The 25,500-nt window shown below is 42.3% G+C and overlaps 3 protein-coding genes across 6 annotated transcripts in view; 1 reads left to right on the top strand and 2 right to left on the bottom strand.

Moving 5' to 3' along the window:
- Positions 1–25,500, bottom strand: part of LOC101486435 (NACHT, LRR and PYD domains-containing protein 3) — a 52,827-nt gene that overhangs the window by 9,762 nt on the left and 17,565 nt on the right. For all 3 annotated transcript variants that reach the window (XM_024802171.2, XM_076883038.1, XM_024802170.2), the window contains one exon: positions 696–869. In XM_024802171.2, coding sequence (XP_024657939.2) covers positions 696–869 — 174 coding nt within the window. The remainder of the gene's footprint in view (positions 1–695; positions 870–25,500) is intronic.
- LOC143418344 (N-lysine methyltransferase KMT5A-A-like) lies at positions 8,498–24,597 on the top strand. Of its 2 annotated transcripts, none has more exons than XM_076883037.1 (5): positions 8,498–8,587; positions 9,354–9,497; positions 10,529–10,691; positions 10,779–10,971; positions 24,286–24,597. In XM_076883037.1, exons 2-5 carry the CDS (start codon positions 9,389–9,391, stop codon positions 24,400–24,402), a joined length of 582 nt encoding a protein of 193 aa, XP_076739152.1. In that variant the 5' UTR covers positions 8,498–8,587; positions 9,354–9,388; the 3' UTR covers positions 24,403–24,597. The 2 variants fall into 2 exon arrangements, with proteins under 2 accessions (XP_076739152.1, XP_076739151.1); XM_076883036.1 differs by having other exon boundaries at positions 8,584–8,722; positions 24,286–24,595.
- LOC143418343 (uncharacterized) lies at positions 18,400–21,816 on the bottom strand. Its single transcript, XM_076883035.1, has one exon. The coding sequence runs from the start codon at positions 20,611–20,613 to the stop codon at positions 18,400–18,402; it is 2,214 nt and encodes a 737-aa protein (XP_076739150.1). The 5' UTR covers positions 20,614–21,816.

Raw genomic sequence — 25,500 nt, 5'->3', positions numbered from 1 at the left:
AACTTCTCTGACCTTTCCTTTCGACAATCTCTCCGGCATTGGAACCGTCATCTGTGTTCTCTTCGGTAACCTGGTCACCTAAGCTCTCGGTTGATTTTTCTCTAGTCAGCACACTCATTTCCTTCATTACCTGGCTGCATGGCGGCTGGCTGCTTCCCAAACAAATACACATGTGCGGCTTGGCACTTGAGCTGTACGTAACAGGTTACATGACGTGACACTGCGGCTGTGATTGGTTCGGCTCTGTGCTACTTAATTTGTATTGGCTATTCATTTTTTATAAGAGAGGAAGAGAGAGAGAGATGAGGTCTATCGCAATAGTTTCATTTTTCTATCGAGAAAGTTATTTCGCAATACATATCGTTATCGTTCTATCGCCCAGCTCTACCTGAGCACCATTTTATTAGTCTTTTTTCAATCTCCCTTTGGACATCTAGCATCATGTGTGTGTCATGGTCCCACGTAGAGTGCCTTTTGCTGTGCTCTAGCTTTAGATAGATAGATAGATAGATAGATAGATAGATAGATAGATAGATAGATAGATAGATAGATAGATAGATAGATAGATAGATAGATAGATAGATAGATAGATAGATCATTTTACAAATGCAGACTTAATCCTTTTTTTGCAATTGCTAAATCTAGATATACTGTGATAACATGGTTTGAAGTTAAATGAGATTTATTATATTAACCTGAGTGTTTTTAAACCACAGTTTGGGTTCCTCGATGCTTGAGATAGTTCCATCACTCCCTGGTCCAGCAGATCATTGTAACTCAGGTCCAGCTCTTTCAGGTGCGAGGCTGTAAAGCTGATTGCTGAGGCGAGTATCTTACAGCCTTTCTCAGTGAGTCTGTTATGACTGAGGCTGACAGAAAAATATAGGAATATAATCATTAACCAAATTTTTAAAAATATTAGCAATTACATTTTTTTCAGTAATTCTAATCTTATCACTCACATACACACAGATATACATTTATACACACAAACACACATGTATATGTGTGTGTGTGTGTGTGTGTGTGTGTGTGTGTGTGTGTGTGTGTGTGTGTGTGTGTGTGTACTTGTTTTCATGACATCTTAGGACAATTTTATGATAACACACTCACAAAATGAGGACGCTCAGAAAAATGAGGACATTTTTGAGGTCCTCATTTTTCTGAGCCTTCTAAAGTGTTCTAGAGGCTCCCAACATGCTCCCAAACCAAAAATCTCGGAAGTCCTGAAACATCACAATTTTATGAAAAAGTGTGTTTAAGTGTGTTTAGCGTTTTTGCTCACTTTCAGTTTCACCGCCTACTGGCCAGTTTTGGAACTTAACACACTTTAAACACACTTTCAGTGACGTCACTCTGCGAGTCCTCATATTGTAGGTGTGTCAGACACAATAACACATTTGACCCAGGTTATACCCTTCTGGGGCTTAGCGGACACATGCGTGGACAGCATCTTTTAGCTCTTATGTCCACAGTCGTATTCAATGTTGAAATGGAGGTGAAATTTATTTGAAACATTCGTGGAATAGTAACAGATGAATTTTGAGGCTTCTGAAAATTGTTCGTTCAAACCTTGCCAATTAAACAATCATTCTAACACACATCAAAATCTTTTCACATTTTTATACATATTAAGGTGAACTCTAAACAAGGGTAACAACAGTTAAATCAGGCAAATCTTGACAAAAATGAAGGTCTTTAGGTTCAGTTATCAGTGCCTGCACAGCTTGGTTTCTTTTGTTGTTGACAAAATGTATCGAAATATAAAGTTTCAACATTTGTCTAATTATATTACTATTAATTAATGAGTCTTACTTCTCAAGATCAATGCACAAATTGTCTGACCTTCACTATGCAGAATGATGTGTGTGCAGATTTTGACCCTTGAAGAGTTTATATTAATCTGAATTAATATAATTGCATCTGCAATCCGCAGTTGAACTTGGAGATTCCTGCCGCTGTCATCTGATTCAGTATGATCATCAGGCTCAGTCTCGACTCTGTGTATCTACAAGAATTGATGAAAAAAGTCAACACTTTATTAATTATATTTTAAATTCAACTTACCTTATACTTTTTACAATATGGTATAAAATGCATATTGTTTCTTTAAAAACTAATAACACACTATTAAAAACTGCAGAATGCACAATTCCAGCTTCATTTAGTAATTCAATTAGTAAATAAAAGTGAGTAATTAAGTCACTTAATTAACTAAGCAACTGTAAATGTCACAGTATACAGAAGTACAATTCAATTTCAATTCAATTTTATTTATATAGCACCAAATAACAAAAAAAGTCGCCTCAAGGCGCTTCATAGGTACAGAGAAAAACCCAACAATCATACTGTATGACCCCCTATGAGCAAGCGCTTTGGCAACAGTGGAAAGGAAAAACTCCCTTTTAACAGGAAGAAACCTCTGGCAGAACCAGGCTCAGGGAGGGGCGGCCATCTGTTGCGACTGGTTGGGGTGAGAGAAGGAAAACAGGATGAAAGACATGCTGTGGAAGAGAGACAGAGGTTAATAACAGATATGATTCAATGCAGAGAGGTCTATTAACACATACTGAGTTATAAAGGTGACTGGAAAGGAAAAACTCAATGCATCATGGGAATCCCCCGGCAGCCTACATCTATTGCAGCATAACTAAGGGAGGATTCATGGTCACCTGGTCCAGCCCTAACTATATGCTTCAGCTAAAAGGAACGTTTTAAGCCTAATCTTGAAAGTAGAGATAGTGTCTGTCTCCCAAATCCAAACTGGAAGCTGGTTCCACAGAAAAGGGGCCTGAAAACTGAAGGCTCTGCCTCCCATTCTACTTTTAAATACTCTAGGAACAACAAGTAGGCCTGCAGAGTGAGAGCGAAGTGCTCTAATAGGGTGATATGGTACTACAAGGTCATTAAGATAAGATGGGGCCTGGTTATTTAAGACCTTGTATGTGAGGAGTAGAATTTTGAATTTAATTCTGGATTTAACAGGAAGCCAATGAAGGGAAGCCAAAACAGGAGAAATCTGCTCTCTCTTTCTAGTCCCTGTCAGTACTCTTGCTGCAGCATTTTGGATTAGCTGAAGGCTTTTCAGGGAGTTTTTAGGACATTCTGATAATAATGAATTACAGTAGTCCAGCCTGGAAGTAATAAATGCATGAACTAGTTTTTCAGCGTCACTAAGAGACAGGATATTTCTAACTTTAGAGATGTTGCACAAATGAAAGAAAGCAGGCTTACATATTTGTTTAATATGTGCATTGAAGGACATGTCTTGGTCAAAAATGACTCCAAGGTTCCTCACAGTATAACTGGAGGCCAAGGTAATGCCATCCAGGGTAAGAATCTGCTTAGATACCATATTTCTAAGATTTTCAGGGCCGAGTACAATAACCTCAGTTTGATCTGAATTAAGAAGCAGAAAGTTAGCGGCCATCCAGGTCTTTATGTCTTTAAGACATTCCTGCACTTTAACTAATTGGTGTGTGTTATCTGGCTTCATGGACAGAGCTGCGTGTCATCTGCATAGCAGTGAAAATGTATGCTATGTCTTCTAATGATACTGCCTAGGGGAAGCATGTATAATGTAAACAGAATTGGTCCTAGCACTGAACCCTGTGGAACCCCATAATTGACCTTAGTGGGTGAAGAGGACTCTCCATTTACATGAACAAATTGTAGTCTATTAGATAGATATGATACAAACCACTGGAGTGCAGTACCTGTAATACCTACAGCATGCTCTAATCGCTCTAATAGGATATTATGGTTAACAGTATCGAACGCTGCACTAAGGCCTAGCAGGACAAGCACAGAGATGAGTCCACTGTCAGAGGCCATAAGAAGATCATTTGTAACCTTCACTAAAGCTGTTTCTGTGCTGTGATAAGCTCTGAAACCTGACTGAAACTCTTCAAATAAACCATTCCTCTGCAGATGATCTGTTAGCTGTTTGACAACTACTCTTTCAAGGATTTTTGATATGAAAGGAAGGTTGGAGATTGGCCTATAATTAGCTAAGACTGCTGGGTCTAGAGATGGCTTTTTGAGTAAAGGTTTAACTACAGCCAGCTTGAAGGCCTGTGGTACATAGCCGATTATTAGAGATAGGTTGATCATATTTAAGATTGAAGCATTAATTAATGGCAGGACTTCTTTGAGCAGTTTTGTAGGAATGGGGTCTAAAAGACACGGAGGTTTGGAGGAAATAATTATAGAAGTTAACTCAGAAAGATCAATTGGAGAAAAAGAGTAACTTAACATCAACGGTACTAAAAGTAGCTGTAGATAATACTACATCTGTGGGATGATTATTGGTAATTTTTTCTCTAATGATAAGAATTTTATTTGTGAAGAAGTTCATGAAGTCATTACTAGTTAACGATGGTTGGCTCAAAAGTGCTCTGATTGTTTGTCAGCCTGGCTACAGTGCTGAAGAGAAACCTGGGGTTGTTCTTATTTTCTTCAATCAGTGATGAATAGTAAGATGTTCTGGCTTTGGGGGGGCTTTCTTATAAATCAGCAAAATATTTCTCCAATTATGATGATCCTCTAAATTTGTGACACGCCATTTCCTCTCCAGATTACGAGTCATCTGCTTTAGGCTACGTGTTTGAGAATTATACCACAGAGTCAGGTACTTCTGATCTGAAACCTTAGTTTTCACAGGAGCTACAGTATCCAGAGTCATATGTAGTGAGGAGGTAAAATTATTATTAACAAGATAATTGACCTCTGTTGGGGTAGCGTTCAGATAGCTGCTCTGCTCTGTGTTGGTACAGGTCATTGAAGATGATAACAGTGGGTGGATTACATTCTTAAACATAGTTACAGCGCTTTCAGAAAGACATCTGTGATAAAGTCTACTCTCCACTGCTGTGTAATCAATTATTGTAAATGTAAATGTTATCAGGAAATGATCAGACAGGAGAGGGTTTTCAGGAAACACTGTTAAATGTTCAGTTTCTATGCCATATGTTAAAAACAAGATCTAGAGTGTGATTAAAGTGGTGGGTGGGTTCTTTTACATTTTGAGAGAAGCCAATTGAGTCTAATAACAGATTAAATGCCATGTTGAGGCTGTCATTCTTAGCATCTACATGGATGTTAAAATCACCCACAATAATTATTTTATTTGAGCTGAGCACTAAATCAGATAAAAAGTCTGAGAAATCAGAGAGAAACTCTGTGTAAGGCCCAGGTGGACAATAGATGATAACAAATAAGACTGGTTTCTAAAATTTTTCAGCTGGGGTGGACAATGTTAAGCATCAGGCTTTCAAATGAATTAAAAGTCTGTCTTGGTCTTTCATTAATTAATAGGCTGGTGTGAAAAATTGCTGCCACACCGCCCCCTCGGCCTGTGCTTCGAGGTTTCTGGTAGTTAGAATGACTCGGGGGTGTTGATTCATTTAAACTAACATAATCATCCTGCTGCAACCAGGTTTCTGTAAGGCAAATCGATTGTTCTTTCTTTGTAATTGTTTATGTTTAAGTTGTTTGTTGCTGGTTTTTATTTTGTTTTTTGTCTGTTTTGGAGCTGACACAGTCTCAAAGGAGATGTTTTTTTTTTGGGGGGGGGGGGGGGGGGGGGGGGGGTAACAGGAGAAGAGAAGCTGCAGAGAGGCGTGTAAGACTGCAACTCTGCTTCCTGGTCCCAACTCTGGATAGTCATATTATGGGGGGTTTAATTAATTTGTCCATATTTCTAGAAATGAGAGCTGCTCCATCCAAAGTGGGATGGATGCCGTCTCTCCTTACAAGACCAGGTTTCCTTCAGAAGGTTTGCCAATTATCTATGAAGCCCACATCGTTTCTGGGACACCACTCAGACAGCCAGCAATTTAAGGAGAACATGCGGCTAAACATGTCACTCCTGGTCTGATTGGGGAGGGGACCAGAGAAAACTACAGAGTCCGACATTGTTTTGGCAAAGTTACACACCGATTCAATATTGATTTTAGTGACCTCCGATTGGCGTAACCGGGTGTCATTACTGCCGACGTGAATTATGATTTTACTGAATTTACGTTTACCCTTAGCCAGCAGTTTTAAATTTCCTTCAATGTCGCCTGCTCTGGCCCCTGGAAGACAATTGACTATGGTTGCCGGTGTCTCTAGCTTCACATGTCTGAGAACAGAATTACCAGAGTTTGACCCCCGACGGGTGTGTCGCCGAGTGGGGAAAAACGGTTAGACATATGTATGAATTTGAGGAGTGGAACCAAAATGCAGACACAAAGGAACGTGAAAGAAAATTTGAATATTAACAGAAAGCAAGCCGTTTATTAATCTCTACTTTTAAGATTAGGCTTCAAACTTTCCTTTTTGCTAAAGCATATAGTTAGGGCTGGATCAGATGACCCTGGATCCTCCCTTAGTTGTGCTGCAGTAGATGTAGGCTGCCGGGGGATTCCCATGAAGCACTGAGTTTTTTCCTTTCCAGTCACCTTTCTCACTCACTGTGTGTTAATAGACCTCTCTGCACTGAATCATACTTGTTATTAATCCACAGCATGTCTTTGTCCTGTCTTCCTTTTCTCACCCCAACTAGTCACAGCAGATGCCCGCCGCTCCCTGAGCCTGGTTCTGCCAGAGGTTTCTTCCTGTTAAAAGGGAGTTTTTCCTTCCCACTGTCGCCAAAGCGCTTGCTCATAGGTGGTCCTATGATTGTTGGGTTTTTCCTCTGTATCTATTATTGTGCGATCTACTGTACAATATAAAGCGCCTTCAGGCGATTGTTGTTGTGATTTGGCGCTATATAAATAAAATTTAATTTAATTAAAAGATTACAAAACAGAAGGCAGAGGTGAAGATAAACAATAACCTAACCTGGGGAAAATATTTTTTATTAAAAAAAAAAAACAAAAAAACCATGAAACCTGACATGGATACAAAGATACCTGGAACATGGAAACGTGGCACCAAAGACAACAGATGACCTGACACTGAACAAATTAGGACAGGACTTACAGTGGCTTGCAAAAGTATTCGGCCCCCTTTAACTTTCCCACATTTTGTCACATTACAGCCACAAACATGAATCAATTTTATTGGAATTCCACGTGAAAGACCAATACAAAGTGGTGTACACGTGAGAAGTGGAACAAAAATCATACATGATTCCAAACATTTTTTACAAATAAATAACTGAAAAGTGGGGTGTGCGCAATTATTCAGCCCCCTGAGTCAATACTTTGTAGAACCACCTTTTGCTGCAATTGGATTCCATTAAAATTGATTTGTGTCACGGCTGGGAAGGCGAGCCGTGTGGTGTGGAGGAAGGAGGACCCGAGATGCAAGCAGTGGATGAAAATGCTAGTGAAGTTTATTTACAAGGTGTAGTGGCAAACAAGCAGTGGGGCATGACAAATAACTGAAGACACCTAAACTGGGAAGAACTAAAATAACAGACCTGGGAGCATACGACAAAGGGCTGAGAGGCCGAGACGACGACCAGCAGGACACCGAGTAACACAGACTGACACGGAGGAACACAGACAAACCGGCAACAGGCAGGAGAACACACAGGGCTTAAATACACACACCAGTAATCAGGGGATGAGAGACAGGAGGGCAACACGGCTGGGAGGAATCAGAGCTGACGGGACAGGGGAAACGTAAAGTGAACACACTCACATCAGACAGAGACCTTCACAATAAAACAGGAAACTCAGACACGGGGAACCAAACAAGACACAGAACTAAACAGACAGATTCACAAACATACGGGGTGACACCATAGACAGAGACACAGACTCAGAGGCAGACCAAATATAAGACATAGAACTCAAACAATAATAATAATCATCATCATAATAATAATAAACTAGAAAATGATAATAAACTAAAAGCGCTAGGTCACCGACCCAGGACCATGACAATTTGTGTTTGTGGCAGTAATGTGACAAAATGTGGAAAAGAGGGACGAATACTTTTGCAAGCCACTGTAAGTACACAGAGAGATAATGAGGGGATGAGGAACAGCTGGGACAAGGGGAAACAAAACTAGACTCATTGCATATAGGACAAGGACTTTCCCAATAAAACAGACATCACAAGGGTAATCTAATAAACAAATGAACTTAGCAAACCTAAAGAACTTATAAACAAACATCGACATCCAAACAAACTAAAACTTAAAACGCTGGGTCAACAGACCCAGGAAAGTGACAGTAAAATCATTTATTATATACATTATACTTATTTTCTTAAATTGCTTATCTATTATCTGTATTTTAACTTGGGGGTCTAGGGGTGCTGCATGTTTATGATAACACACTGACAATATCAGGACAATTTTGGCCTTACTCTCAGTGAACAGCATGCCCATGCTAACTTAAACTAGACCAGCAAGCTAACCACATGTGTATTAAGTGTTACTTAAGAATAGGAACCAAACAAATTAACGGAACGAAATTAACTGTAACAGCAGTTTGCAAAACATTGTGACAGTTCTCAAGTGTTCCTACCTCAAATCCAGCACGTGTTGCTGTGTTTTTGTTGTTAAATGGACGAGGAGAGACCGTGGCTGGTGAGAGGATGCAGCATTTCGTCAGTGGAGCATAGAACGACGTCTCTGATTGGTCAACAAGTGAGTAAAGATGCATCTGATTGTTCGAAAGCCTCAACCAAAGAGCTGCTGGTCACGGCAAGATACAAACTCGCCGGAGCTCTGCGTGAACGGCACATCCGGGACCTTCAGCACTCAGGAGAGATTTATCTTGACGTATGTATTTACCTTTGATATCCATGATTTCACGCACGCTTTGAGGTAAAGTTGTATGTTTAACAAGCTAATTAATGTTAGCTAAATGGAATGGAAACAACACACAATCGATTTGAATAAAGTTAAAATGGTGCATGATGATAAATGGTAATAAATATACTTTAGCTTTATCTTCAGCAACAGATATTAGAAGTTAAATTTAGTTGTTTTTAAATTTCCACTGGAGTTAAAGGGCCTGCGGCCCTCTCTGCATCTGCAACTGCAGAGACAGTCAGTCTAAGCTCTTTTTAAGTGTAGGCTACTGCAACACGCATTTTATTTCAAGATATGTTTTCTGGGATTTAAATGATAATATTAATGTTTTCCTGTTTAGCACAAATCAATGACATTAGTGTTTCAGTAATGGTAGTAAAGTGCACAGTTTACAGTATTTGTCCGTGTATTGGCATGTTAAAATTATTCGTGAAGGTAATTTAATGTCACATTACATTTGCAAAGTGTTTGCACTGGTATATTAGTCTGATTAGCAAATGCATTGTGATTTAAGGCAGAAAAATACTATTTAAAATACCATGTAAAGAAAGTACTGGTTGGTTTTGTCTTGCTGACTTTTCGTCATTTTCTCATGAAGATGTGTACAGGTTGAGCAGATTGAGAGTGAAGAACATGTCAAAAAGAAGACTCAGACTTCGTCCTGAAGCAGAGGCTGCTCACTTTATTTTATCTGGAAGTGACAAGACTTGTTTAAAGGCCCAATGGATCAATGACTATAAAGGTATGTTATATGTTGTTCCTTATGGCTACTGCATGAATATTACCAGAGCTGCAACTAATGTTTATTATAATATTTAATAATATTGTCATGGCCCTGCGACCATGACTCGGTGACTTTGTGTTTATGTTCTTTATTGTTATTACTTTCATTATTATTCATGGCTGTTTTGGGATGGTTTGTGTTTGGGATTTTAGACACTGGGTTCTGGGTTTGTGCTCCCTCTGTTGGTCCCTGGTGTTAGTGTTCCCCTGTCTCATCAGGTTAATCAGGTCCAGCTGTGTCTCCCACCTGTGTGTGACTTCCCAGTGTCTCTCTGTGTATTTATAGTGTGTGTTTGCCTCTGTTCCTCGTCGCGTCGTCTGTGTTCATACCTGGTGTAATCCTCTGCGTGCTCTCCCTGCTGTTCTCCCTTCATGTTCAGGTTTCCCACTCCTCTGTGTAGTTTATCCCAGTTTAGTTTCGTCCTTAGTTCTGTTTGCCATCTCCACTTTGTGTTTGATATTATCAATAAATCACCCTCACACCTGAATAAGTGCTGCGTTTTGGGTCCTCCTTCCACTCTCCACACGGCCGCTGCCCCGGACCGTGACAAATATATAACAATTGCTTCAGTTTCCCTGAGGGAACCTCCCAAAGCTAGCTAGCTATCTATCTATCATCTAGATTAAAAAATGTTTTATATTTTCATGTATTTGAAATTTGTTGCCAACTATTTTAATAATTGTTTTTTTTATTATTAGCATTTATTTATTGTATCAACTCATTTGTTGCAGCCCTGAACGTAAGCATCTAGATCAGGGGTGCCCAATCCCGGTCCTCGAGAGCTGTGTGGAACAAGGATGCATCTAAAAGCTGCAGGACAGTAGCTCTCGAGGACCGGGATTGGGCACCCCTGATCTAGATGTTCCCCTCACAATTAAAACATTTTGTGATTGTTTGTTCTGCATATGTTTTGTCAGTGGCTGATCAGCTGCAGTAAACCTGATTTGGATTGTATTACTTAACGCTACTTATTGAACATCTTGTATTAGGACGTGGTGTATTTGCCTCTGAACCAATTGAAAAGGGATCCTTTGTGGTCGAGTACCGTGGGGAGCTTATCTCAGAACATGAACGGGACAAGCGGCAGAAAAAGTACACAGAAAAGCAAACTGCTTTCCTATTTGATTTTAAATGGAAAAATAGCACATGGTGGTAAGTAAAGGCATATACAATATCAGTTGTTCTTTACAACATTATGTTTTTAGTGAACAAAACATATGTTCTTTTCTTCACTTTTAGCATTGATGCCTCCCGTGAAGACGACTCACTTGGCCGGCTGGTTAATGATGACCACAAGTACCCAAACTGCAAGATGAAACAGCTGGCAGTCCAGGATAAACCTCATCTCTGCTTGTTTGCTATTGAAAATATCCAAGCGGAGAGTGAAATCACCTATGACTATGGAGAATCTATGTGGCCATGGCGAGCTCTGGTAAGTAAATCCTCTTCATAGATTGTGCAGTACAGGGAATGTTAAATATTAGTAGATGAAAAGATAGATATTATTCTAGTTATGAAGACCAGAGTAGATCAGTGCAGGGTTTTATTGACAAAATTTGATATTTTTGTCCTTTTACACATGTTTTTGTCCATTTAACCTGAAGCTGATCAGTTTACATGATTGGATTTCTGGGGAAATAGATGGCTTTACATCAGTGTTGGGTTTAGAGCTTTTATTGCCAACAGCAGGACAAGTTAGAAGTCAGGAACATGAACTCTACATGTGTTCAGTCGTCATGTCCTCATATTGTTTCAAGCTGTGAAGAACATGAGTGTGTTTCAGAATATATATATCTTTGCAGCAGTTACGATAATAATGTGCTGTTTGCACGATGAGCACTGCTGCTCTTTCTCAGCAAGAGCCTCCCCGAAATTGACCGTGCGCTTTGTGTTGTCCGTGCGCGCGTCTGTGCATTTCGTGGCGTCTGTGCAGAAATGACTCGCAAGACAAGGCTGCAAACTATTCTCACAGACTTCAAATGTGCACTTGAATCCAAGAAGATAGAAAAGGATCTCTCTCTGTCTCTCCCCCAGCTCTGCTGACTTGCCACTGAGAGAGTAACAACTGCCCCTCCCCCCTCTGCTCTGCAAACAGGTGGCTGTTTTTGCACCCCTCCCCCCTCTGCTCTGCAAACACGTGGCTGCTTTTGCACCCCTCCACTCACTTGCTCAGAGCCAGTGTGTGCAAAGTGGAGCAACATAACACTGACAGAGGTTCAGAGAAGGGAAAAAAAACAAAAAACGGAGCAGGCTGCCGTTGTTCACTTCAAGAAGGCGGCTCTATAGGCTGTTTTGTTTGCGACCGACACACAGTATAAATATATTCTCAATCACATTCACACCACTCTGTTATATCAGTTCCACTACATCAAGACTATTTTATGGTGGTGAGCTGTTTTATTGTCATGTATTTTGCATAGTAAGATAACCATGTCCTGCATTCAAAACCACTGAAAATGTCTATGGTGGTGCTGTACCTAATATTGTGCTCATTTGATCCAAAACCTATTTTTCCTTTATTTTGAAGGCTGAGGCTTAGATCCATTAGGTATTGAAGGATATAAAAAAACAACAACAGCAATAGAATAATATTAAACACAAAGTGAACCGTCTTCCTTCATTAAATAGGTTCTTTTAGATGTTAAGGAGGAATTGACTTAACCAGGCTGGCGGAGAATGAAGACAACCGGACACCTGCTGCAGATGGGGAATCAGTGAACTTTTATTGAGACAGAGACAACTTCTCAACACAGCTCACATCAAGAGATTCCTAATATTTGCTGTGAGGATGGGTATATATTCTCTAAAACTTACAGGAGGGGGTTGTGAGGAAAGTGCTGCATTAGCAGAAAAACAACTCCATAAAAGGAAAGCGGCCTTGGGTGTTCTAGCCTCTTCGCTTGCAGATATCTTTCGCCTGCAGGATGAGGCGATCGCTTCTTATCGCTCTCAAGGCCAAAGTCGTGAGCACATTTTTATTACACAGTTGCACAGTAACTTTAAAGCTGAACAATATTTAAAGCTGAATAATGTTTGATCAGATTATATTTTCTTCAAATCCCCCTTTTGACCCATCTTAAATGGGTCAACACACAAAAATAAGTAACATTCAAAGGAACACAGAGACGTGTCGAAGCCTGGCTCGAAAAACTCCTCGGGTCTTATCATTTGTCTTTATCTGTCATTGCAGATGAGGAGAAAAGAGTCCAGGCACCACCCTGCCCAGGGGTCGGCTGCAAGCAGTCTCGGTTCCCGATGAAAGCAGTAACAGCTGTCCTGCACACACGGATACAACGAGTTAGTGCAACCAGGGTAGTGACACAAAATTAACAGTTCCTGTAACTCAACAACCAAAAAACATAAGTAATGATAAAAATGTGGAGAGTACAGAGTATACTATAATAATGAAAGATATAAACGTGAAAATGTGAAAGAATAAATCAACCGTAAAATAAACTCAGAATGGTAACTGCTAAGGACATTGAAAAGTAAATATGGTAAAACGTGAGGAAGGGGTGTGAAAAAAAAAAAAATTTATATCCAGTGGTGGGAGTACACATTCGCTCAGGCTTAAGTCCGGAGACCCTGAGCACATCGCTTAACCCTCACAACCCGACCAGACACAGTTCAACCAGATATATCCTTCAAGAGGAAGTGGGTGAGGGAAACAATTAATAACAAGCCTAATACAAAACACCACAGAGAAACAACCATTCTAGAAGAATTTAAACAAGAGAAAGACGATAATGTTCGTCACCCTCACGATCAGAGTTTTCATCATCCGTTGGCGAGGAGGTCAAGGCCAGATCCTTTAGGGTAAAAATTAAGCCTGAAAGATCCGGTTTTTTTGCTATTCTGAGCATATTTTGGTTTCTCCAGTGCAAAGCCTGACCCCTAGAGTGCTTGGACCAATCGAGGTCCGTTTCTGACACTAAACTGGACCACTTCCACTGATGCCAACCTCCCAGGGTTATATACCACACTGAGGAGGAGAGATGTACTGCCAGGTTAAAAAGATCCCCCCCTTGGTCTTTGGTGACGGGAGTGACTGGGAAGCTAGCGAAATCTATTTCAACTACCCAACTTTTATTGTTGGGGACACAAAGAGTAATCATTCTAGTCGTGCTTGGGGTACAGGAGGTAACCGTGTCTCGTTTCTTTCTAACTGGATCGGGCGTGGGCAAAACTGGAGAGGAAGTGGTGGGCAAGACCCTAGGGGCTACATTTGTCAGATTGGGACTGTCAGAAAGGGGCGAAGCTTTTGAACTTGAAGGTGTCAGAAGTGTCGGGGGCCCTTCACAGATCAGGATTATGCCAATGGGAATGAGACCCAGGGCCAGGAAGGAAACAAAGACGCAACATCTTTGCCTGCCTGTCATTTCAGGGGGAAAGGGCCAAGACATGTTTACTTAGCTTGGATGTCGTCTAATAGAGGATGATGGGGCACAGAAAGGTGGTCCAGTTCCCCCCACCTCGCCAAGGGCGTGTTCTAGGAGTTAAAGAGCAACAAAAAGTATCAGTGACACAACTTTAAATGAGCTTTCAGCGGTTAAAACTATTGCAATGTAAAATGTAAATCTTAAAAACTCAAGCCAATATAAAAGCAAAGTCATAAAAGATGTTAAAAATAAAAAAAATAAAAATGTTTAGTTCAGTGTGAAGAACACCCCCTTTTGTAACCAGCCGGCTTGTAGGTTGAGTTTTGGCTCCCTCAAGTGGTTGGTGATGCTGTTGCAGCTCCTTCTGACAGGTCCTTTTGCACCTCTCTCAAGGTTCTTCCTGGTTCGGTGGCAGCAGCGCACTGTGTGTAATGAAACCAGGTGTCACCTTTACCTTCGAGCCTGACAGCGTGGGAGGTCCGCTCTGTTATGCGGTAAGGGCCTGTCCAGCGAGGCTCAGCCCACTTTCTCTTTGTGACTTTCAGGAGGACGTAGTCCATTCCAGGTGTAGCCGCCTCTTTCAGCTCTTGCTGGTTTCTTTCAGCGACCTGTGAGGAATACTGGGCAACAAAACTGCGGAGCATGTTATAATATGTCCTCGGATCGAGGTCTGAATCAGCTTCATCCGACATTAACAGGCGAGAGGGGGGGCCAGGAAAAGGCCTGCCATGCTCCAACTCAAATGGAGTGTAACCAGAGGTTTGATTTACTGAGCATCTTATGGACATTAATGCAAGAGGCAATGCCTTAACCCAATCTAATTTGGTCTGTGCACAGATTTTAGCCAATTTAGTTTTTAGAGTTTGATTCATCCTTTCCACTTTCCCCTGGGACTGGGGGTGGTAAACTGAGCCAAACTTATGTTTCAAACCTAATGCGGCTTCAACCCTCTGCAGATCGTGGTTCCTGAAATGTGAACCATTGTCCGACCTTATGACCTCGGGAAACCCATGCTGTGGTATATAATGATTAATCAGACACTTCACCACAGTTCTACTGTTTTCACTTGCTGTCGGCCAGGCTTCTGGCCAACCTGAAAATGCATCCACAGCCACCAGCAGGTACCTGTAACCACCCACTCTGTCCACCATGTCTGTGTAATCAATGATTATTTCTTTCCCTGGGCAAAGTGGGATGGGGAAGTACCCTGCTACTGGCTTGAAGGCGGGCTTGATTCCAAATTGGTTGCACTCCTTACAGGTTTTAACCATGTATTTTGTCATGTCTTTTAGATAAGGGTGCCACCAGACGGCTAAATTTCTCATCATTTGTGCAGGTCCCACATGCCCCACTCCATGTGCCTCTTCCATTGCTGTCTGTCTGACCCCTGGCGGTAGAATGGGCCTTCCATCTGGGCCACGCCAGACATCTGTGTTTGTGGCCCCTCTTGTTACCCATAATGATTTTTCCTGGGGGCTGGCTTTGTCCTGTAACTCTCTGATTGTGGCTAGGCCTAGTTGTATGGGTGGTCTTTCTGGAGGGGGTGTGGCTTCTGGGTCCATTACCATAATCAGGGAGGGTAAGTAACCAGCTGTCTGCTTAGCTACTAAGTCGGCCTGTTTGTTACCTAATGCCACTAAATCCAATCCGGCACTGTGTCCTTTGCATTTTACCACTGCCACCTTAACAGGTAACAACAGTGCTTCCGCTAATTCCCTCATTTCTATCTCATGTTTAATAGGCTTTCCGCTGGCTGTCAAAAAACCAGCTCTTAGCCACTGCTTGAGCTCCACATGCACTGCTCCCACAGCATAAGCTGAATCACTGTATATATTCACTTTCTGTCCCTTTCCCATCCTTAAGGCTTCAATCACCGCTCTCAGTTCAGCTCTCTGTGCAGACTGTTGTCCTGTCAACTGCTCTGCCTTCACTGTTTTCCATCTCATGTCTGTCTGTTCCACTATTGCCCATGCAGCCTTCAACATTCCACTTTCAGTTCTGAAACAACATCCATCTGTGAACCAATCTTTTTCTGCATCCATTAGAGGTTCTGCCTGCAAATCTGGCCTGATTTTCTCCTGTACCTGCACAACCTCTTCACACATATGTGGTTCTCCTGATCCCATGTGATCAGCCATGTTTATGCCTTCATGTGAGTAGGTGATGTGTGGTGCTTCCAAAATGGTACTGAGGCGTCTCTGCCTGAGTGAAGTGAGTGTGAAGGCCTGTGAGGAGACGTAGGCCACCACACTGTGTGATGTCAAAATTTTTAGTGGGTGGTTCATCACTATGTGTGCTGTTTTCTGAATGATTTTTGCAAGTCCAGAAACGTGTTGTGTGCACGGTGGGTGGCGTTTTTCAGTGTTGTCAAGCATTACGCTTACATATGTCAACACTTTTCTCTCTCCCCCTTTTTTCTGGAACAGGATACCATTGATATGGGTTCCAGTTCCAGAAACATCAAGATGAAAAGGCAAAGCATAATCTGGCACAGCAAGGTCAGAGGCGACAGAAAGCTGTTGTTTTAACTTTATAAACGCCTGTTCTGTTTCTGTAGTCCATGAGAGGGGAGCAGAGAGGTTTCTCATGCCTTGTTCATTTACCAAAGCGCGCAAAGGGGAAGTAAGGCCAACATAGTCTGGGACATAGGTCCTGCTGTAACCAGTTAGGCCCAAAAATGACAACATGTCTTTTACAGTTAGAGGTTTTGGATGGTGCAAAATGGAGTTCCTGTGTTCTGGGGACAAGGAAATACCGGACTGTGAGACCATGCGGCCTAGAAAAGAAACCTGTTTTCTTGCAATCTGTAGTTTGTTTTTGCTCACTTTAAAACCTGTGTTGGCCAGGTGGTGAAGTACCACTCTGGTGGCCTCCAAACAGATGTCAGCCGTGGGAGCAGACAGTAAAAGGTCATCCACATATTGTATTAACATACAGTCAGATGGTAGTGGGCAGGTTTGTAAAAGTTCTTTCAAACACTGATTAAACAGTCCTGGGGAGAGGGCAAATCCCTGTGGTAAGCGAGTGTAACGCCATTGTCGGCCTCTAAATGTAAATGAGAAAATGTCACGCAGTGACTCACGAAGTGGGAGGCAGAAAAAGGCATTAGCCAAGTCAATGCAGGTGAACCAGGCATGAGATGGTGGGAGGTTGGTCAAGGCAACATAAGGATTAGGCACAGGCAAAGTAGGAGTGCCAAGTAAGGCATCAATCCTTCTCAAATCATGTGCCATTCTGAACTTCCCCGTGCCTTTTTTCTCAACGGGTAGGATGGGCGTGTTCCACTTAGAGCAGGAGGGCTCCAGGACACCGGCAGTGACCAAACCAGAAATTGTTTCTGCAATCCCAGCCTCAGCCTCCGGTTTGTGTGGGTACTGAGGCTGCCACAAAGGGGTAGCAGATGACAGTTGAAAAGAGACTGGCTCCACATCAACTAAACCTACATCTGTGGGTCCAAGGGACCACAAACAATCTGGAAGAGAGTCGAGTAAAGGCGCAGCATCACAGTGGTCTGTGTGTTCTCTGCCATGTGACCCGCTGACTACTCCATGTTGCAGTGTTGCGGAATTAAAGCAATCATTTAAAATTTGGTATGTGTTGGTAGATGGAGAAAACAAAACCTGTGGGAGTTTTGTAGGTGTCCAGTCAGTGGCCGCAAGGGAACGTTTAACCATTCCACCCAGCTCCCTAGCCTGGTGTCCAGGATGTAAGGCCAGTGACACATGGGGAGCTGCCTCATCAGACATCATGTACCACTGTAATTGATCTGTTGTAAAAGTAACCGCTGCTGCCACTCCCTCCGGTGCCGCAAAAATGCACGACATATTCAAAGACCAAGCCCGCCCCTCACACTGCTCTTGGAACATGTGCTGGTACCAGGTGGTGTCATGCCTGTCATAAAACAGTGTAACATGAGGTGGGTCAGGGGGAGGGACATAAGGATGCAGGAGTGAGAGCCACGGCCGCCATTGCTGAAAAGCAGTCCAAACTCCTGGTTCAGCAGGTGTTTCAACTTCCAATAATGCCCAGTAGATGTCAGCAGAGTCCGCTAAACAGGAGGAGGGTTGTAGCAGAAACTGACCACCTCCCTCTGGCCCATCAGAACAGGGAAGCACAACACCAGTAGGGAGAGTCACAGTTAGGCCTTGTGAAGAGCAGAGTATTGTGGCTCCTAATTTAATCAACAAGTCTCTTCCCAGTAAATTCACAGGCGCCTGTTTTGAACAAACATAGCTGTGTAACAAAGTCTGATCTCCAACCGTTGTGGGGAGGGGCACGGTGTAAGGCAGAGTTTTAGGTTCCCCAGATATGCCCACCACTGTAATCACTGTGTCAGTAAGTCTTCCACGAGCAACATCCTTAATGGTGGAGTACGTAGCTCCAGTGTCCACTAAAAAGCTGCTTCTTCTTTTATCTACAGTTATGGACAGCATAGGGTCCGCCGTTGTCCCTTCACTGTCCTGGGCAGTCTGTGGGGTGTCCTATAGCTGGGGACCACCCTCGTAGTACTCCCACCCCATCACAGGCATCTGTGGGGCCGGGGGCACTTCAACTAAAGCACCACGAGGTCCACCTCTGTGGCCAGGATGCTGATAGGGCCCACCACGGGCTCCCCTGCCTCTTCCAGCAGCCGGGTTCAAAGGGCACGCTTTAGCCCAGTGTCCAGGCTGTCCACACCGGAAACAAACATACATCTGGGCTCCCCTACCACCTCCCATCTGACCTCTTCCCCTGAAACCACCTCTGTTTCCTCCAAATGGGGAACCTCTCTGCCCATAAGGGGCCGGGGAGTGATAAGCACCATACTGCGGGGGCTGTGGATCAGCTGGCCACGGGTTCGGATACAAATCAGGGGCAACTGGACCAGGAGGGGGAGCCGCAGCGGCCACAAGCTGCTTTTTAGGCTTGTCACCTTTTCCACCCAGGTCGTTTTTCGCTTTCTGCAGCTGAACCTTCAACAGTTGCAACTGTAAATCTTCGACGCTCTCCGCTTTATCATCAGACTTAATCTGCACTTTGTTAAGATTAAAAATCAAATGTTTCTTCCAGATTGCAAAGTCACAGTCCTGCAAATCAGGATTATCCTCCATTTTCTGGCTTACTGACTCCGGAATGCCCCTCAGCACCGCCCTTCTAAACCACATGCTCTGTGAACAAGTCCTACTGGGGTGATGACCTGTATGGTTCACCCAGTCTTCAACAGCCTGATTTAGATAATGGGTGGGATTTTGCTTTCCCTCCCATTTAAATTTCTGTAAGGTGCCTTGATTTTTGGGTGGGAATTGTTTGCGCAGGGCCGGTCCAATAAACCTCAAGGCCTGCATTAGTGGCACCTCGTTCTCATGCGTGGTAGTACCCGCATTTTGTTCCAGGTCCGCTGCCTGAGATCGGGACGTGCACCTAGTTATAATAGCTCTAAAATCTCCCAGTGCGAGGTCCTGTCCAGCTGTGTATTTATCCAAACCAGCCAACCAGGCATTCCCTCCCTCCATTATGTCAGGGAGTTTGTCCACTAGGGCCTGGACATCTCCGAATGAATAAGGTTGATACACTGGTCTACGTTGCGCTTTAGTCTGGACCAGGGGAAACATGCCTGGAGGCTGAGGCACAGGGCCCTTAGATCTAGTCTGATATCCTAAACTGTGAGGGGTAGAGGGGGGTGTATTGTTAAGGTCACTGAGTTCATCATCAGTATCCTCAGTTTTTCCCCCGCCTGGTGGGGTAGCAGTGTCAGCAAAAACGTGGGCTAAACTCATCTGTGTTTCCGGATCCTGACGGCCCACCAAAGACATGGTAACTGTGACATTTGGTGAAGTGCCAGGCTCAGTTTTTGCAGTAGCGGTCAGATCTCCCTTAACAGCGACAGGAGTGCTGGCAAAGGGGTTGGACCGGGAAAGAGGGGCTGACGCAACACGATTATTCACCTGGACCACTGACCTATGTTCATTTAAGCAGCTGCGTAATGCTGCTTCTAGATCAGTTAATTGTTGTTCAGTGGGTTCCTGTCTGTTCATTCGAACCGCAAATGGTGCGCTCGCAAATGGGTCAGTTAGGCCCTCAGATCCGGTTCCAGAACAATGGGACATGGAAGAGGGGGCTCTACTACTAGCTGAGGGTGTCGCCGACAGAGAGGAGCTTCCTGGGCAAAAATGCTTGGTATCTATGGGAGTTGGAGCTACGGGCGGTTCTTCTCCAATAGTCATTATTCCACCAGAGATATTAAGTACCGGATATATGCCTGCTGAGGGAGGAGTCTGGACTGAGGCAGAATAGGGAGGTGGCTGAGACCTATTTTTCTTCATGTGTGGTTTTGCAGTTTCCCATAAACACACCCAGTGATTAAATTTAGCTTTGCGGCCTGCGTGCTTATCTGCTTCCTTTCTGTGTCTCACCCCGCTTATCACACCTGCACCTGCTGCTGCTGAGTTGGCTTCTTCCTCTTTCTCTTTTGCCTGCATAGCCTTATTCTGCCAAATTATTCCCCAATTACCACTACTCCCCTCATTCTTTCCCTTTTCTTTCATTAACCTTTCAGCTGTTTTCCTCAGTGACTCTTTCTGCTTTTTTGCTTCTTTAGGCTGGTGTGTGGAGTTGATGACTGTCTCAACACATGTTAATTGTTCTCCCAATGTGCTAAGAATAACACCGGGACCCCAACCATCATCATTAGTTTGTCGATCTAATTCTCCATCCATTTTACTGTCAATGGAGGAGTGTTCTTTTATTGATTTTAAAGGAGAATTTGGGCCAGCTGGGTTTCTGCCTCTGTTAGGCACTAATCAGCTGGGGCGCTGCTTTAAAGGTGAGTCAGCACTGAAATATCCCTTCAGGTGTTACCAAGCTTCTACCAAACCGGAGTCTGGCGGGTAACCTTGCCTAGAGCTTCCTGATAGGGGTGCTAGTTGGTTGTCACCTTGTTCACACGTCTCATTCACACTTCATACATTACCTGCAGTCACTCATTACCCTCCTTATGTATGTAATAAATGTGTAAAAAAATTCTATGTGTGGTGTATTATTTTAACCAAAAGAGGAACCTAGTTCCTTTAATTGTGTAATCTGTGAACAACGGAGAACAAACTGTCCTGCCCAGTGTTCCACAGCAAGCATTCAGCGTGTATTTATGTGTGTCCAATATCAAACAGAACATCAAAACATTTAAAACACTAAAATCATCGGGGTTTTAAGAAGAGATCCGTTTTCTCCTATTGATCAAAGGGACCCCTCCTTTGGACTCCAACCAGTACTTCTCCTTTTTAAGTTTTAGAGGATCTTTTCTAATAAAGTCCTCTGGGCCTTCCTAACCCTTCTGTAGTTTAGAGAATATTACTAAAAAATATTCTCAAGGCCTTTAACCTTTTAATTTGTTTAGAAAGGCGTTACTAATAAACCCTTTCAAGGTCCCAGACCTGCACTGAGGTATTTATCCGACACCGGAGAGCAACCCGTCGGCTGCAACCGTGGTCAGACCTCAGTTCACTCTTATCTTTATTCACTTATTCACTTATTTCTTATTCACTTATCTCTTATTCACTTGTCTGATTCTCAACAAGCCTTAAGTAAGCCAGACAATTTTGGTTATGAATTACTAGGAGTTTGGACACTAAGTATTTTTATAATGTTCAATATAGCAGAAATAAAAGGTCTGCTTACCTTGTTTTTGTGTGCACACAGCTTTTGTCCAAACTCCGTTCACTCAGACCACGGCTGATGTCCTCCCCCCCGTTCCAGTTTGGCCTGGAGCGGATCCTGTTCGTGACGCCAATTGAAGGATATAAAAAAACAACAACAGCAATAGAATAATATTAAACACAAAGTGAACCGTCTTCCTTCATTAAATAGGTTCTTTTAGATGTTAAGGAGGAATTGACTTAACCAGGCTGGCGGAGAATGAAGACAACCGGACACCTGCTGCAGATGGGGAATCAGTGAACTTTTATTGAGACAGAGACAACTTCTCAACACAGCTCACATCAAGAGATTCCTAATATTTGCTGTGAGGATGGGTATATATTCTCTAAAACTTACAGGAGGGGGTTGTGAGGAAAGTGCTGCATTAGCAGAAAAACAACTCCATAAAAGGAAAGCGGCCTTGGGTGTTCTAGCCTCTTCGCTTGCAGATATCTTTCGCCTGCAGGATGAGGCGATCGCTTCTTATCGCTCTCAAGGCCAAAGTCGTGAGCACATTTTTATTACACAGTTGCACAGTAACTTTAAAGCTGAACAATATTTAAAGCTGAATAATGTTTGATCAGATTATATTTTCTTCAGTATTCACGAGAAAGGCATCATCACATGTCAGGATTACAGTATATCGAAAATATGTGATTATAATGGGAGTCAATGGGACCCAAAATGGTACGAGGAACACAGGAGGTAACACTTATGTGAATCTCCTTTGCTATATACCACACCATAGAGGGGATCATTGAATTTTAAAAATAATCCTAAAATGCACCTCATGGCCAAGTTTCATGCAACTAGTCTTTAAAATGATTGATATATTGAGAATCAAAAATCCAAAGGGTCCCTATTTTGACTTAAACCCTGCGAGGGTTTTAAAGCATCAATTTGGTCTTTATTCCAATTAAATTTAATATTTTTGTCCTTTTACACATGTTTTTGTCCATTTAACCTGAAGCTGATCAGTTTACATGATTGGATTTCTGGGGAAATAGATGGCTTTACATCAGTGTTGGGTTTAGAGCTTTTATTGCCAACAGCAGGACAAGTTAGAAGTCAGGAACATGAACTCTACATGTGTTCAGTCGTCATGTCCTCATATTGTTTCAAGCTGTGAAGAACATGAGTGTGTTTCAGAATATATATATCTTTGCAGCAGTTACGATAATAATGTGCTGTTTGCACGATGAGCACTGCTGCTCTTTCTCAGCAAGAGCCTCCCCGAAATTGACCGTGCGCTTTGTGTTGTCCGTGCGCGCGTCTGTGCATTTCGTGGCGTCTGTGCAGAAATGACTCGCAAGACAAGGCTGCAAACTATTCTCACAGACTTCAAATGTGCACTTGAATCCAAGAAGATAGAAAAGGATCTCTCTCTGTCTCTCCCCCAGCTCTGCTGACTTGCCACTGAGAGAGTAACAACTGCCCCTCCCCCCTCTGCTCTGCAAACAGGTGGCTGTTTTTGCACCCCTCCCCCCTCTGCTCTGCAAACACGTGGCTGCTTTTGCACCCCTCCACTCACTTGCTCAGAGCCAGTGTGTGCAAAGTGGAGCAACATAACACTGACAGAGGTTCAGAGAAGGGAAAAAAAACAAAAAACGGAGCAGGCTGCCGTTGTTCACTTCAAGAAGGCGGCTCTATAGGCTGTTTTGTTTGCGACCGACACACAGTATAAATATATTCTCAATCACATTCACACCACTCTGTTATATCAGTTCCACTACATCAAGACTATTTTATGGTGGTGAGCTGTTTTATTGTCATGTATTTTGCATAGTAAGTTAACCATGTCCTGCATTCAAAACCACTGAAAATGTCTATGGTGGTGCTGTACCTAATATTTTGCTCATTTGATCCAAAACCTATTTTTCCTTTATTTTGAAGGCTGAGGCTTAGATCCATTAGGTATTCACGAGAAAGGCATCATCACATGTCAGGATTACAGTATATCGAAAATATGTGATTATAATGGGAGTCAATGGGACCCAAAATGGTACGAGGAACACAGGAGGTAACACTTATGTGAATCTCCTTTGCTATATACCACACCATAGAGGGGATCATTGAATTTTAAAAATAATCCTAAAATGCACCTCATGGCCAAGTTTCATGCAACTAGTCTTTAAAATGATTGATATATTGAGAATCAAAAATCCAAAGGGTCCCTATTTTGACTTAAACCCTGCGAGGGTTTTAAAGCATCAATTTGGTCTTTATTCCAATTAAATTTAATATTTTTGTCCTTTTACACATGTTTTTGTCCATTTAACCTGAAGCTGATCAGTTTACATGATTGGATTTCTGGGGAAATAGATGGCTTTACATCAGTGTTGGGTTTAGAGCTTTTATTGACAACAGCAGGACAAGTTAGAAGTCAGGAACATGAACTCTACATGTGTTCAGTCGTCATGTCCTCATATTGTTTCAAGCTGTGAAGAACATGAGTGTGTTTCAGAATACGTCCTCATATGGTTGGACCAACAACTCTAGTGTGTGTGTGTTACACTGTCCTCATATTGTTGGGTAGCAGAACTGTACTGTGTTAAGTTTCTATAGAATCTGGCATAAGGAAGTCAGATCCTTCTGTAATAATGTTCACTGAAACAAGTATGATCTGTAGTTAATGAGCTAGTCAGCATTTGTAGTACAGAATGTTTCTGACATTATATTGTTGTCTTTTGTTGCAGACACCAAGTGTTGAGACCCTGTCCCAACCTCCTACAGACCAAGAAGTGAGTGACAAATCCACTTCATTCCTCCAACAGGTTACGCATAAATTTTTGTATTTGGAATCAAGTATATGAGTCAGTTGGGCCTAGTGCATAAATGAAATGCACTTTGATTGTATTAAAACAATCAGTTTGAGTGAAAGTTTCCCAAAATCAACATTAGCATTAGGAGAAGGAAATTGGCTATACCAGTTGTTAGTCCAAACTTTCCCTTTAAAGCATCAATTTGGTCTTTATTCCAATTAAATTTAATATTTTTGTCCTTTTACGCATGTTTTTGTCCATTTAACCTGAAGCTGATCAGTTTACATGATTGGATTTCTGGGGAAATAGATGGCTTTACATCAGTGTTGGGTTTAGAGCTTTTATTGACAACAGCAGGACAAGTTGGAAGTCAGGAACATGAACTCTACATGTGTTCAGTCGTCATGTCCTCATATTGTTTCAAGCTGTGAAGAACATGAGTGTGTTTCAGAATACGTCCTCATATGGTTGGACCAACAACTCTAGTGTGTGTGTGTTACACTGTCCTCATATTGTTGGGTAGCAGAACTGTACTGTGTTAAGTTTCTATAGAATCTGGCATAAGGAAGTCAGATCCTTCTGTAATAATGTTCACTGAAACAAGTATGATCTGTAGTTAATGAGCTAGTCAGCATTTGTAGTACAGAATGTTTCTGACATTATATTGTTGTCTTTTGTTGCAGACACCAAGTGTTGAGACCCTGTCCCAACCTCCTACAGACCAAGAAGTGAGTGACAAATCCACTTCATTCCTCCAACAGGTTACGCATAAATTTTTGTATTTGGAATCAAGTATATGAGTCAGTTGGGCCTAGTGCATAAATGAAATGCACTTTGATTGTATTAAAACAATCAGTTTGAGTGAAAGTTTCCCAAAATCAACATTAGCATTAGGAGAAGGAAATTGGCTATACCAGTTGTTAGTCCAAACTTTCCCTTTAAAGCATCAATTTGGTCTTTATTCCAATTAAATTTAATATTTTTGTCCTTTTACGCATGTTTTTGTCCATTTAACCTGAAGCTGATCAGTTTACATGATTGGATTTCTGGGGAAATAGATGGCTTTACATCAGTGTTGGGTTTAGAGCTTTTATTGACAACAGCAGGACAAGTTGGAAGTCAGGAACATGAACTCTACATGTGTTCAGT

Source organism: Maylandia zebra, linkage group LG4 (assembly GCF_041146795.1).
Source record: "Maylandia zebra isolate NMK-2024a linkage group LG4, Mzebra_GT3a, whole genome shotgun sequence".
Lineage (NCBI taxonomy): Eukaryota > Metazoa > Chordata > Actinopteri > Cichliformes > Cichlidae > Maylandia > Maylandia zebra.
The sequence above is the reverse complement of the archived record's forward strand: the minus strand, read 5'-3'. Positions and strand labels throughout refer to the sequence as shown.